This window comes from Melopsittacus undulatus, chromosome 4 (assembly GCF_012275295.1).
Source record: "Melopsittacus undulatus isolate bMelUnd1 chromosome 4, bMelUnd1.mat.Z, whole genome shotgun sequence".
Lineage (NCBI taxonomy): Eukaryota > Metazoa > Chordata > Aves > Psittaciformes > Psittaculidae > Melopsittacus > Melopsittacus undulatus.
In genome coordinates, this window is record NC_047530.1 from 95,489,182 (window position 1) to 95,503,608 (window position 14,427).

Consider the following 14,427-nt stretch of genomic DNA (forward strand, 5'->3'; position numbering starts at 1 on the left):
CCATTTAAAATTCTAAGCTATTAAAAACCTCAGAAAACAAACCAATTCTTACCTGAAGAAGTCAATGTCATTTCTTACAACATCATATGAAGCCACTATGAGATTGTGTCTTTTCACCTGGTGCTGTAATCTTAATTAAAAATAAAATAAAATAGAGGAGATAACTAAAACGTCCCTTACATGTGTTATTATTTCAGATTCTAAAGTTACCATCACAAGCTTTACCATGCCACAAACTATGCTTCAGTAGTAGCAGTAAAGTGAATTGCAAAATTGTGTTGTATTTTACTCTACCCAAGTCATAAATGCAAAATACGCTACCTTGCTCTCTCAGTAGGAGGTCCTGTATAGTGCAAAGGATTAAGATATTCTTTTGAGCAAAATTTGCCCACTTCATCCACCCAGTGTCCTGTGAGTGTAGGAGGGCACACCACCAATGACGGAAGAGGGACACTGTCCACCAGTTTTGTTCTTGCATATTCCTGAGCCCTTAGGGAATAAAAAAGCAAGTCTTAAAACTGTTTTTCATACAGTATCTTTAAGGTAGAATGCTACTTGTTTACACCTACCTGAGGCAATGATCACCTGCAAGAATGCAAATGGACTGTAAAGTTTTCCCTAAGCCCATGTCATCACAAAGAATTCCATGAAGTTTGTATTTATTGAGAAATGCCAGCCAGTTCACTCCATCCTGAAATTGGAAAACAGAAAAAAGCACTTCAGAAGAACTGGCTTTTGGCTAGTTCATCTTCAAACAGCACTGCCAAACTGGAAGCTTGTTTCCCACCATTAATGCTTCAATTACAGCCCATTCACTCAAAGCAGAGGGGAATAAAGGGAGAAACAGAAGCGGGTGAACAGCACAAGGAGACCTGGCTTTGCCGTGGAGAGCAGCTACAATCAGTCTAAGCAAGGCACAGCCCATTGGCCATTGCCTGAGAAAGATGAGAGGGAAAAACTATACCATAAAAAAAAAAAATTATAAGTAGTACACATCACTTGATTTGCTCTTCCTTATCCAAGAACACAAGATACATACTGCACAACTAGAACCAAAACACCTCCCCCCCCCCCCCAAAATCCACAAGCAAAATACCCCAGCACCCAAACAACTCCAACCCTTCCAATAAAATCATATTGGACTGGAACATATTGCTTTTTAAAAATAAAAGTTATTACCTGCTGGTATTTTCTGAGCTCTGCTTTGATTGGTACTGGAATTTTATAGTTTTCCAGTTTTTTTCCATCCAGTAATTGTTCCAGAAAGTGACGTTCTTTAGCTTTCATTCGGATTAATTCTTCAGACATATTTGGTGGATCTGGTATACCAGCCTAGGAAAGTATTTTTAAAGCAGTAAGGTAGAGGCTACAGTACTTAATTCACAGAGAGTAAGAAAAAGTCATACTATCTTAGACATTTTAAATGAACAGATGGCAAAGATCTGCAGTCTTCTCAGTTGTGTAAATCCAAACTCAGTGCCCCAAAGGACATACTAAAAAGCTTGATGGAATCACACAGAAGATGGGAAATCTTGGTTGTGCCTGTAAGATTATACAAAGATTGAGCTATTCTACCTCTAACCTGGGAGTTTATCTGGTTGGCTAGAGAATTCTTTCATACCCATTTCTCTTAAGCAAAATCTACTATTCCAAGTAAGATGGATTTTTCTCCCACAGATATTAGTAGACTTAATTAGCAGAATTAGATCTAAAGTGATACTGGAAGCCATAGAATGAATTCAGACAATTGGAAACTCCTGGGAAAAAGAAAAACCTAAACTCCTCCAGATTTGCAGCAGCAGACACTTGGAAGTTACAGGCTTCCTATGTACTTCCCCTACCAGGCCAGACACCCATCTGTTGTGGATGGGTACATGGACAGCAAATATGCTCAGACATTCTTGCTTGCTAATAACATATCGTAGCAAAAGAGACAGTAATATTCTCCCATCATCACATCTGTCATCTCAGTTTTCTGGGCCACCTCCATCTTTAGTTATTATCTTTACTTCAAAACCCAAGTTACTGATCACTTGGGGAGCACTCCTGGCTGAGAAGAAAAACTCTTATCATTCCACTATGTACTTGGTTAATGAGGAAGGTGGAAAACTAACCCAGATTTCAGATGTCAGAAGGGCTCCAATAAGGTATTTAAGATGCACATACACATGGGAAACAGCCTACTGTGCAACTGCTCTTCCCACCCTCTCTTTGAAAATAGTATGTCTGAAGTGTGAATACCATGCCAGTTAATTTTGTTCAAGGATATTGTCAACTTGCAATATAATTGTTTATCAAAAAAACAGGACAGATTAAGCTGAACCATTTATCTTGCAATCCTTCCCTCAGTCATATTTTCACCTTTATGGCTGAATGAATAATGAAATTGAGAATAAAGGTACAGGAAACTGAGCAAACTAAGTTCTCCCAACTCATTTAACTGCTATTGTTTCCAGTTCCTCACAGCAAGAAACCAACACAAAGACACAAATTAGGAACTCAAAGCTTATTCAGACCTCTATCACTTTTACTTATCCAGGAGCTGAATTCAGGTCATGCATTTTAGGCAGTATATAAAATACCAGCAATAAATGCAGAAGACTAGACTCTGTTTTGTTACAGAGCTAAAAGTCATGCTTCAAGGACATGAAATTGAAAGTCTCTTTTTTTTATTTTTTATACCACCACTATAACTACAGAAAGCTGTAAGAGTTTGTCTTGCAAAATATCTGCAAAGCTACCCTAAAACGTCTTCCCATTATAAGAAAGTAGAACTGCGTCCATAAAACACCACTCTAAGTTCATTTTGTTTTTGTTTGGTTTTTTTTTTTTACACAAAGCATTCATGAAATGGTGACTATGAAAACTTAGTAATAAAATTATTTCAACCTCAAAAAAGGATGCCTGCATAGAGTATTATCTAATAAAACATATTTCCCCAGTCCCTATCAATCCACCCCCTACTCTTTCCACTGAGGTGACTCCAATCCCTCTACAGTTACCAATTTATATTCCTTGTTTGGCCTAACATTTAAAATTGCTAGCATTCAAAAGACTGTTCTACAACAGTGCTATTTTCACGCATTATTAGCCCGTTTCACTCACAGACTGCATGTTAAATAAATTTCAATATCTAACACTGAACTTTCTTAACTGGAAAGTGAAGACTTATGGGAGTTTTTGAGTGACTATGGGGAAGAAACCTGAACTAATCATGCACATGTATGCAATTAATAAAACGCATATTCTACATTTCTAAGAGATGCTCACTAAATTCTATTAAAATAGCTTTAAAAAAATCTAACAACCTAAGTTATATGTATCCCATAAGTCTCTATCCAGATGCATATGAAGAGCACTGGTGTGAACAGTCCTGGAATAAACAGCAGCATGCCAGAAATTAATTTCTACTTTGCTGACTTTTAACTTTTTTGACATTTTAGTGTAAGCATACAGAAAGTAAGTGCTCCATTTAATGCAGACTGCTAGTTACCAGATTCTAAGGTCATTATACTAAATTTAAAATTGTGATAACAAAAGATACTGAATCCATTAAACCAATTTTTTTTCCTCATTATAAACATGCAAACAAATTCTGAACTGTCTTCTATTACCATCTGGTGGTGAAAGTAAGTTACTTGGAAGCCTTCTAGTCCCCAGAGTGGGACTTGACCACATACACAACACCAAGCATACATAATGAACACACATGTAACTCATAAGACTTTTGAGATAAAACTAGCAAAAGCAGCATTATACAGAAGATAAATGAGTATACACTTTAACTTCATGTACACAGTTTCTTATAAGGAGAAATTTTACTTCAACATTTATTTAGAAAATTACTAACAAAGGATCCAATTTTACTCATTTTACATTATAAAGGACATCTTCAAATATCTGATATAGACTCAACATCTATAAAAAGCTACTTGCTCAGCATGTAGTAAGCCAGAAGCTTGGACTTTCTGGCTGGTGAAACAGTGGACAGAGGACAGTTCACATACCAATATACTTACAACTTCAGCTTACCTCAAGAGGCATTAGTCTAATTAGTGTTGCAAAGCACTGAGTAGCCATAAAACGTACACTGTTTGTCTGATCACTCATTCTACCCAGAACTGGAACCACTAGAAGAACAATGTATGGAACAATACCAACATCCAGCTGCTCCATTACACCTGGATCAGTTATTAAGGAAATAAGTTTTCACTTGTTCAGGACTGTCTGACGTGAATATATACCTGGCAGATTTCCCACTCAACAGGTAAAACTCATTAATACATTCCATGAACAAGATTTCTACTAACAAAGCAATGGGGTGGAAAGGAAAGAGATAAGTCTAATCCACCCAGACTTGGCCCAGTGAATTCCATGGTCTGAGGAACTGCATTATCTCCACCAAAAATTCATTAAAATAAAGGCAATAGAAATGAAAGCTTCTTCTATTTCTTGCTTACAGGAGGACCATAGTTTATGATTTTATTTAATTCCTCCTCCCATTTTTTTCAGGCAGTTTTTGTTCCCCCAAATTAAGCAACTGCAAACAAGTTTCCACATTTTTGAATGTTCACACAAGGATACAAGCAAGTGCTTCAATTGCACCTTCCTGTTTGGTGTTGTCATCTATTGCTCCCAGCCATGGCAGAACTTTCTCTAGAAAGATATTCATTGTTTCCATGGTAGCTATTTTGCTCATAACACCTACACAACGAGCAGCCATGTGTCTCACTGCAGTGCTGGGATGTTGAAGGCACATATAAAGATGAGTCAAGTGCTGTATTAACTGAACAGAAGGGTGGAGAAAAAGATTAATATGAATTATAAAGAAATTACTGAGTAATTTTCAATTAAACAGTCTTACAGTCTCTGCTGCCTCCCAGAGAGTGCCTGAAATGGCTCTTTCACAAGGTTTAATTGTTTAGAACTGAAAATTTCTTCTAGAAGATAACAACTGAACTTTGAACAAGTATTACTCCCCAGTACAGTTAAAATTCTGAGTAACAAAATATTTAGGGGTTTAGACAAAATGAAAATTAAAGAAGTCCTTGGTAATTAAGGAGTTGTTTTACACTGGAAAAATACAGTACTAAGTACTCAGAGCTTCACAAAAAAAAAGTAATTGCTTAAATATAGATACATAGATTTTTAAGCTTTCAGCTTTCAAAATCATCCCGGCCTCCTCCAATTTATGTTTAGGAGATGAGCTCTGTGTTGGGAGTCTTATTAACTCTGTGACAAGAACGACACGCAGAAAGAAATTTCCATCTTCCCAAGGAAGCATGTGTGTATGTACATGTCCTTTTCATCAGCACAAACACATTTTTATGTCAGATATCTTACAGAGATATCATGGAAGTCCTTAAATATTAGCTTTGATGAGCCAATTCCACCCTCTTTCACTTCCTATGGAAGTTTTTTCTTTTTAAATATGTATACAGTATTAGCAGCCCCAAAACCAACCTACACATTAACTACAGACCATATACAAGTATACGTATAAAGTACATAGATGTATTAGAAAACCCTTCCCATTTCATATGCTAAATTCACTTCAGTATTTAAATAGGTAACAAACAATTCCATATGTTCCACGTGAATCTTCTCCATCTGCTCAGAATGCTACATTAATGCCTTACACCCATCCTTTCCTGTGATATCCTATCCAGAGTTCTGGTCTACTTACTCCTTCCATGAAGAGTCTTTCCATGTATTTTTATTACCCTGTTGCCCTCCTTTTATGCCTCTTCCACTGCTACTATATTTATTCTGAAATATAGTACTGCAGATAAGCCAATACTGAAAACTGTGTTCAGATGCAGGCATAACAATGTCCCTCTTCCTCTGTTTCTAATTTTCTAGGGGTTTCTTTTAATCAGTATTTTATTGATACTTTCACAAAACTCTCCTAACTCCACAATCTCTTTCGAGTAGAAATAGGCAGTTCAAAGTTCACTACTGCATGCAAGATGAGAAGTCTTTTACATTGAGTGGTGTGTAAACATAAATAATTAAAAAAATACCGAGATCCAGTCTCCTTGGGGGTAAACTGAAGTTTCCCATAACTTTTTCATTCCCTGAACAGGGAGCCTTTCTGACAACCTTCAGCCTGTTCCACAGCAGTCAGACAGTAAATTGTGCAATTTTATTACTACCATTTCCCCCCTGCTCTGGCCACATAAACTACATGTCAATCTATTAGAAGTCAATCTGTTTCAGTCAGCCACATAATGCAGCTTAACTACATTTTTATCTGTACTTTACTAACAAAGAGAAGGCAAAATATTATCACTCTGTTCCTCAGGTTTAGGAAATCTGGAATTAGAATAAAGCAGAGTCAAGATGCAGATTTCAATGTAACAAAATAGCGTAAGTATTATCCTAACTCTGACTTCAGACACAAATCTTGTTTGGCATCTGACCATCTAAAGAAGGTAGGCCAAGGCTAAGTTGTTGGTAGGTGCTTGATCTATTTATGTGTGGGCTTACTCTACAACCCTACACAAATAAATACAGAATTTAACATCCTACAGAACACAGGAAAAAACAGCTTTAGAGCATAACAGTTGAACTGTTGAGGACAGAAGGCTATGTCTTCAGTTCATCAAGACTAGGATACAGGCAGGCTAGCAAATGAGTAAGAATGTTATTTAAGCAAAATTAAGAAAACATCTAAAAAGAAGCCTGACAAAACAAAGATTTAAAACAGCGGCAATGAACAGACTAAACCGCTTCCTACAGAAAGGCTGCTTTTGAATATAATTACCAGAGGATGTAGCTGAGTATCCATTGCAGCTGCTGTTGTTTCAAAAACCTGCAAAGAATTTACTAGCTCCTGGGCAGGAGCATCTCCTTTTTCCAGTAAAGACTTTCGGTCTGTTAAAAACAGAAAAGGTGTTCAGTTCAAGACTGACATACTGCCTCCAGCCTACCAGCCCTCCCCCAGCTTAAATCAGAAGGGTAATTACCAAAATTATTTATGTGAATGTTGTTCCTTAATGAACCAACCATAGCATCCCAGAGATGTGGCAATCCCGTTGCCATTTCAGCACCAAAATGTTTAGCTATAGTAGATAAGGCAAATTCAGCTCCTCTTCTCTGTACAACATAAGGTTTCTGAGCCTAGAATGAAACAATTTAAAAACCAGGAAGGACAGATTTAGGAACAGCAATTACTTTCAAACAGGCTCCTGTTGTTACATAGGCATTCTACTCGACTGTGTTTATAGCTATTTACAACACATTTGCTGGTCCATTTTTTTCTTTGCAAGTTATTTACTTTATTCTTTATGTAGGTAAAAACAAATGTACAGACAAAAATAGGTCTTTTATAGCAGATTATTTAAATTCTGCAAATTTTGGGATTAGGCTTTTGCTGACACAGGCCCATTTCAACAGGAGGTTTTCCAACTGGTTCCAATTTCAGAACCTCAGATACTGCCAATACAGGGACACCACAAACAGTAACACACTAGCAAGAATTCTCAAAAGCAGTATTTGTTTTGTCAACCCCTTTATCTTTCTCCCACTCTCTTCAGAAAATGCAATGGATTAAAATCACTTCAACAATTGGGAAGAAACTTCACAACACTGCTGAGGAATCACAGTCCTGACCAGCATCTTATTAAAACATGCTGACATTTTATATGATTAAATAGTAACAAAAAATTTAGCATAACAAGTGTGGAAGTCACATCCTAAAACCAGTCATACTTCAAATAATTTTCTTAATGCTTCAGAGCACCTATTGTGCATCACGATGATCAGCACTAACATGGGTAAGGACACAGCAGTTCGGGGAAATCCATTTGCATGGATTTGTACTGAGATATTAATAAACTGTACTAAATGTGAAATATTTTAGGAGTTACTAACATGGTTAATGACACACCGAAGATTTAAAATATCATTATCAACAAACATATGCTGCTTGCATTGAAACTTTATGTCAACTCTTTTCTCTCATGAATAAATCATGGACATCCCTATTATAATGCTGTCAACTCCAGTGAATTCAAAAGTAAAGTGAGGGGGTGTGTGTGTAGATATGAAGTTGCAAATGCAAGTTGTTGAACTTTACCTCATCAAGTTCTGTAGGAATGCTTCCACTACTGCCAGGAGGGAGATCTACAACTGGGGCTTTTGGAGCTTTTGGAGTAGGACCTCGCCGACTTGTGATGGCAAAAGCAGCTTTCTGATGTCTGTACAGTGTAATTATTCCCTTGTGCTTAGTAACTGTATGATGCATCCCATCTTTATCAGAGTTGGGCCCTGAAGGAAGAGAAAGAAGAACTGACAATTTAAGATGCAGCTTAGAACGTAGGCAGAAGTGATAGATAGCTACAAGTCATCTGCAGATCTCAATGTCCTTAAAAAGCTAAAAGATGTCATCATTCTCAAGGATGGAAAATTCAAGTACAGAGTTAGTCTGCTCACAGCACATTTACAGCCTTGGCATCAAAACTGAAGTGTGTAAATGGCTACACAAATTACTTAACAGGAAGCACAGGTAACAAAACTGCAGTCAAATATTAAAAAGTTTGCACAAGATTTGTGTAAGACAACATGTTACGTTCTAAAATTTAAAAAATCCCTTATCTTCTGTGTCCTTTACGGTTTATGACTCCTACCATGATACAAGAGCACATGCCATCAATACCTTTGTATATGTTGATGTTTCCATTTATGCTTAATTTTCAGTCAGACATAGATATTACCCTACTCTGACTTTACAAAAAAGAATACTATGTATAATGGTCAAACCTTAAAGCACGTTAGAATCTTTGACAGTATTAAGGTATTAGTATTGTTTTCAGCAAGAAAGAGCAGGAACAGGGTGCACAGAATTTTGTTAACTTCAGACTGTACTCATCTTTTGTTATCTTAGTATTAGTCCATGGAACGTAACACAAGTCAGACTTTTTTTTCTAACAGGCTACTCTAACTTCCATATTTACTCAATTTCAATGAAAAGCTTCATAATGTATGTAAATGAAATGTAATTGTAAATGAAAAATAACAGTAAGTAACTGAAGACTGGGATGAAGACGGTTTTTAACATAAATTTTCTGAAAACCATACACATCACTAGTTGCACACAGTGTGTAGTTTAAGATATGTTAATGAAATAATTACTAAAAAATGAAGACTCAGTTGCTGGCATTTCACCGAAAACAAGACGCACTCCAATACCCATTTTAACAGTTCAGAGAAAAGCACAAGCATTTTTAGGAATCCTGGCAGTCTTCAGTATCATACCTTTTGAGTTTTCATAGCTGCCGCTCTGAGGCTGTGCAGGACATGCTGCTAGAGGGGTAAGATGTGGATCCACACAGAGGGAGTTGCAGAGATTTTTTATAATCTTTGAGTTGGGACAAGGAGATCTTGTCGTACACTGCTGAAGTAACTTTGCTATACACGAAGCCACATAGTTTTGTACAAGTGTATTCTCCTCTTTTTTGATAGCTTCCATTAAGGGCTTTATAACAGGATTTAGTTTTTCTGGAAGCTGCTGCAAGTTCACAACTGCACACGCAGCAAATGTATGGACTCGTAGATGCATCACTTGCCATTCTTGATTTGTTTCTGTAACAGTCATTTGGACTTGTTGCCGTTTACTATCCAACTGCTGTAGAATTTTAGGATTCAAAGTAAAGGATGATGTCGCTTCATTGAAAACAGAAGTAACCTAATAAAAAGGAAGAAAAACTTACAAATCCATTTCACTTATTTGTAAACAGGGATATCTTCTGAAAACCATGGTTTTCTTGGCAGAATGCAAGTCACCTTACCAGGTATTATAATTTCTATTTTTCCAACAAATACCAGGAAATGCTGCAAAAAGTAGTTTCTGGAATTTTCAACTGCAGCTCAAGGGGGAAAAAAAAAAAATCAAGCATATTATGAACATTTTAAGTCTATATTCTGAAAGCTAAAAGAGATGTTCTCCTCCAAATTTAGATTGTCCTATTTCTGCCGGATATATCCAGATATTCTGGCAACACATAAGCACATGACAGATAAGCAAAGTAGAATATGCTATGGATTCATAAGGCCAAAAAGGATGTGCAAGGGCCCCTGTGTGAAAAAGCTGTTTCTGTGCTCTTTTTATCTTGAGGAATGAGAAACTTGGATAAAAATGTAAGGAAAAACGCAGTAAAACCTCGTAGTTGCAGGACTTGCCATACCCTCTGACTACTGACTGACTGCTGTTACTCAAATCTTTCACAGGAAACAAGTTAAAAGCAACATGGAATCATGGAAATGCTAAACTTATTCTACTGATAGGATGGTTAGGCCTCTAAGTACAGGAAAGACGACAGCAGCTGTTGAGACGGTTGGTCTGAAGGGGTTTTTCTGGTTTTTTGCCTTTTAAATGTTCAGGTCAAGTCTTGCAACAACATGACTTGTACTGCTTCACTCTATAGGTATCTCAAGTTCTACTCCACATGACCTTGATGACTGGAATGACCAAAGGATGCAAAAAATATGAATATCAAGGAAGAGCACAGTTTTTCCATTTAATGCATGAAGACCCATACTACAATGCAGAGTAGGTGTGGTATTCATATTGCAAGAAAACTTGAAGAGCTGAAAGAGAGCAGAAGATAACTATTTGCTATTTTCTATGGCTACGGAATAAGTCTTCTAATCCTGAATGGAGATCTCTTGAAAAACATCTCTAATACCACGGAGAAAGTGGTAAGTATCCATTACATATGTCATGTCAAAGGATGTATAAAATCACTACATTATTTCTGAAAGTTGCCATCTGCGTAATAATCATGCTGAAGTTGTATTTCAAGACAGAAACGGATCTGAAGGAAGGGCAGGCATGCCTATACTTACCAGCTCATTAGCTTGATCTATTGTAAATACACTGCAGTTTACTCTGTTTCCAATGTCAATGTGTGAATCAGCTAACAATGAGATGAGCTGTTTACATTCGTTCTGCATTCGTGTAAAAGGAACAGCAATTTCATCATAATATAGATGTTCAGAAAGGACACCAAGTAAGCGTGGCTGCACACAAATGGCCACAGTTCTACACTCCTGTAACAGCAAAAGATACAATTTTTATATCTGAGTAATCACAACTTCTGTTGTTCAATTTTGGGCACTAAAAAGGGCAATCTACCTACAAAAAAAAATAAAATAAATCCAGTTTCCAGAGGGATCATTAGTATTTGTAATCCAGATATGAAAACTTACGAACAAAACCTTAAGTCTGACACTAGAAAACAAGAGACACTGAAAACAGCGAAGACAGTCACATTAAAAGGAAGCCTTGACCTTAAATAACATGCTTCTTGAGAACAGACATATTTGTAGAAGAAATGTGAGCACATTCACTGATTCATAGTTCCAACAGTTGGTGTTTAGCTACCGAGTAATGAATTCCCCCATTGCCTACAATCAAGATTTTAGTATTTAGATGTGTAAGTACGATTATAGCTTATCAGCTGAAATTTCATTTCAAGCTAAGTAGCGGCCGACAAGCTGTGCATTGAGCAAGTGAGTAAAATTTAATTTTGCTGCAAAACATCCTACCTTTTGCAAGGCTGCCCACTCGCAGATTACTAACGCAACACTAATCCTCTGCAAGGCAGACTTAGAATTCAAGTGGAAGAGCAGTAGCTGAGCCAATGATTCAGCTGGCTTTATTTCTTGAGTAACAGTGTTTACACCTGGGTCACAAATGCAGCAACAAAGTGCTCCCAGCAACCTGACAAAAAAGAAAGAACAGTCACCTCGGTGTTACAATTACCCTGCAATTAATGATTCAAAATGAAGATGCCAAAAATGTCTACATAATTAGATTTTAGCAAAAGCATCACAGAACCAAAAAGATAAATTGCTTTAAAATATTTTTTTAAGATTTCCAGTAAACTGACTTTGCTGCCATCATCCGAGCTCTCATGACAACATAATCCCTGGTAGCTGGATCTTCTGCGATGCTGTCTGCCCCAGCAATATATTCCTGAATCACCTCCTTATTCTGGGTTTGACCTTGACGCAGTTTAGCACCTGCCTTTTCCTATGGAATAAATTTGGGAGAGATTGGAAGTAAAATGTGTTTGTGATAAAAAAGACGAATTCATATTCCATAACATCCTCTGCAGAAGTTGGGCTAAACCAGAATATTTCTGGGATAACAGACTTGACATAAAGTAGTTGACAGCTGTAAATCACTTCTCTACTAGCAGTTTCTGTTGTTCTATTAAATGCATGATATGGTTCCTTCAAGATAATATTAAAACTAACATTTGGCTGATAAACTGAGTCCACATAGAGGAGAGAGGAAAACATTTTCAGCATGTTTTCAGAAGTAACACAATGCTTTCAGTCTTAATTCAGTCCTGCAAACAGATGGGTATGAAACCATGATGGTTATATGGAACAACTAAAGGATTCACAGGGAGCATGCTGCATGATAGAACTTTGAGTTCTCATGGATAACCTGACAAGAACCATTCTGCTCTACAGACTCAAGGTTTGCAAGATAGCCTACATTTAGAATTGTAAAAAGGCACCACCACTCCCCTCTAACAGCTTCAGAGCACCCTTATATACAGCTGATCAATTTCCCACTTTCCCAGAAGAGTTAGAGGTCAGGTTTCACTTACTTTTGATCTGGGTTTTACTTCTAGCAACATGTTTAAGTCAATGGGCAAATGAGATGGCTGCATCATTAAACAGAGCCAGGCTCCCATCCACGGACAAGCAGCTGCAACCACATACTGTACAGATGCCTTGTTTAACAGTTCCAGCCATACCTTGGGAAAGAATCATAGCAGAAATCATGACAGATTTGTATGGGTCTACATAAGATCATGTATGTAGGAACCATACAAGAAAAGGCTGCTCAGAGACTCATAGCAGCCTTCCAGTATCTGAAGGGGGCCTACAAGGGTGCTGGAGAAGGACCCTTCATCATGGACTGCAATGACAGGACAAGCGGTTAACAAGCTCAAGCTAAAAGAGAGGAAGTTCAGGTTAGATATAAGGAAGAAGTTCTTTACTGTGAGAGTAGTGAGGCACTGGAACAGGCTGCCCAAAGAAGTGGTAAATGCTGCATCCCTTGGAGCCAGGTTGGACAGAGCCTTGAGCAGCATTGTCTAGTTTGAGGTGTCCCTGCCCATGGAAGGGAGGTTGGAACTAGATGAGCTTAAGGTCATTCCAGCCCTAGCCATTCAATGATTTTATCCTCCTTCACTATATAGTAAAACATCACATAAGCTAACTACAAAATAATTAACATGAACACACTATTCTTTATCTGTACAAAAGTGCAGAGGACATGAAAGAGCAGGATACATTAACAATATACAGGAAGGCCATAAGTCATACAAATACCTTGTGAATAAGATCCAGAATTTCTTGATTGCTTTCTAAGATACAAAACTGAAATATGTGCCTCAACATGTCTTGCAGAATTGGAGTCAGCCATGTTGAAGAGCTCTGAAACAAGGATATCATATGATCACATGATCAAGCAGATTCCAATACATCACTGTAAACCCCCAGTAACACTAAATTCTTACCTGGTCTTGGGTGGACAGTAGCGTGAATAATGTCTCCAGGGCTGCTTTTCGCACAGAAGATATAGTATGATGCAGGAACGGCCACACACGTGGGACCAAAACCGTGAGTGACTGCTGAATACTAGTACATGAAGTGGAGATGTGGAAGCCATGAGAGGGAAAAAACCCAAAAATAAACACACAGAGCTAAGTTAATTTTGTTTACCGTTAGAGATATAGTTCAAGAATGTATTCTTACCATGTTGTTTCCCAGATTATACTTTGGGCTTTGTTAAAGTATTCAGGCAAAAAATGGGGGCTTTGGTTTTGTTATGATTTTAGAAATAATTAAAACCGAGTTTGGATCTTTTCTGCAGGAGCTTGTACCTCAACGCAAGCACGACATGCTGAATTAAAGATGGCATTAATGACAACTTCATTCTTAATTTTGGATTTGGGCAAAAAACAGCTTGAGCAGTGACAATCATACAGAATGTTAAAGGTAAGATGTATAAAGTATCTACCTTTAAGTACAGATGCTGTGAGCTTACCACGTCGATTATGAAAACTGTTAACATATCAACATGCAGTTCCTCTAATTTGACAGAGTCCCAGACAGATATGAACTAGGCATTATCTTCAACCAGTCATAGAATTACTGGTTGTCCTACTGATGTGAATTTTCACATTTGTAGCTCCTTTAGAACTGTTCAAATAACAAAGTCCTACAGATACATGCATGAGTTTTAAAGTATACAGTTTGGAGTCTGTCAACAAGAAGCACACAAACACAGTCTGTGGGCAGGATCACTATGAGTGGAGCTGATATCTTTTAGTAAAATACTCAAGATGAATGGAGAGAGGAAGAAAAACCACATCATATATAAACAATGTCTAGTACCTT

General features: G+C 37.4%; 1 protein-coding gene across 1 annotated transcript in view; it reads right to left on the reverse strand.

Annotated features, from left to right (window-relative positions):
- The window catches only part of BTAF1 (B-TFIID TATA-box binding protein associated factor 1), a 44,387-nt gene that overhangs the window by 6,378 nt on the left and 23,582 nt on the right, over positions 1 to 14,427 (reverse strand). The window contains exons 14-29 of the mRNA XM_005144058.3: positions 13,545 to 13,665; positions 13,357 to 13,461; positions 12,627 to 12,776; positions 11,895 to 12,037; positions 11,551 to 11,725; positions 10,849 to 11,052; positions 9,259 to 9,688; positions 8,081 to 8,271; positions 6,969 to 7,122; positions 6,767 to 6,876; positions 4,585 to 4,786; positions 4,033 to 4,181; positions 1,180 to 1,332; positions 570 to 691; positions 322 to 489; positions 53 to 130 (exon numbers count right to left, since the gene is read on the reverse strand). Of these exons, the coding sequence (XP_005144115.1) occupies positions 53 to 130; positions 322 to 489; positions 570 to 691; positions 1,180 to 1,332; positions 4,033 to 4,181; positions 4,585 to 4,786; positions 6,767 to 6,876; positions 6,969 to 7,122; positions 8,081 to 8,271; positions 9,259 to 9,688; positions 10,849 to 11,052; positions 11,551 to 11,725; positions 11,895 to 12,037; positions 12,627 to 12,776; positions 13,357 to 13,461; positions 13,545 to 13,665 (2,655 nt within the window). The remainder of the gene's footprint in view (positions 1 to 52; positions 131 to 321; positions 490 to 569; positions 692 to 1,179; positions 1,333 to 4,032; positions 4,182 to 4,584; positions 4,787 to 6,766; positions 6,877 to 6,968; positions 7,123 to 8,080; positions 8,272 to 9,258; positions 9,689 to 10,848; positions 11,053 to 11,550; positions 11,726 to 11,894; positions 12,038 to 12,626; positions 12,777 to 13,356; positions 13,462 to 13,544; positions 13,666 to 14,427) is intronic.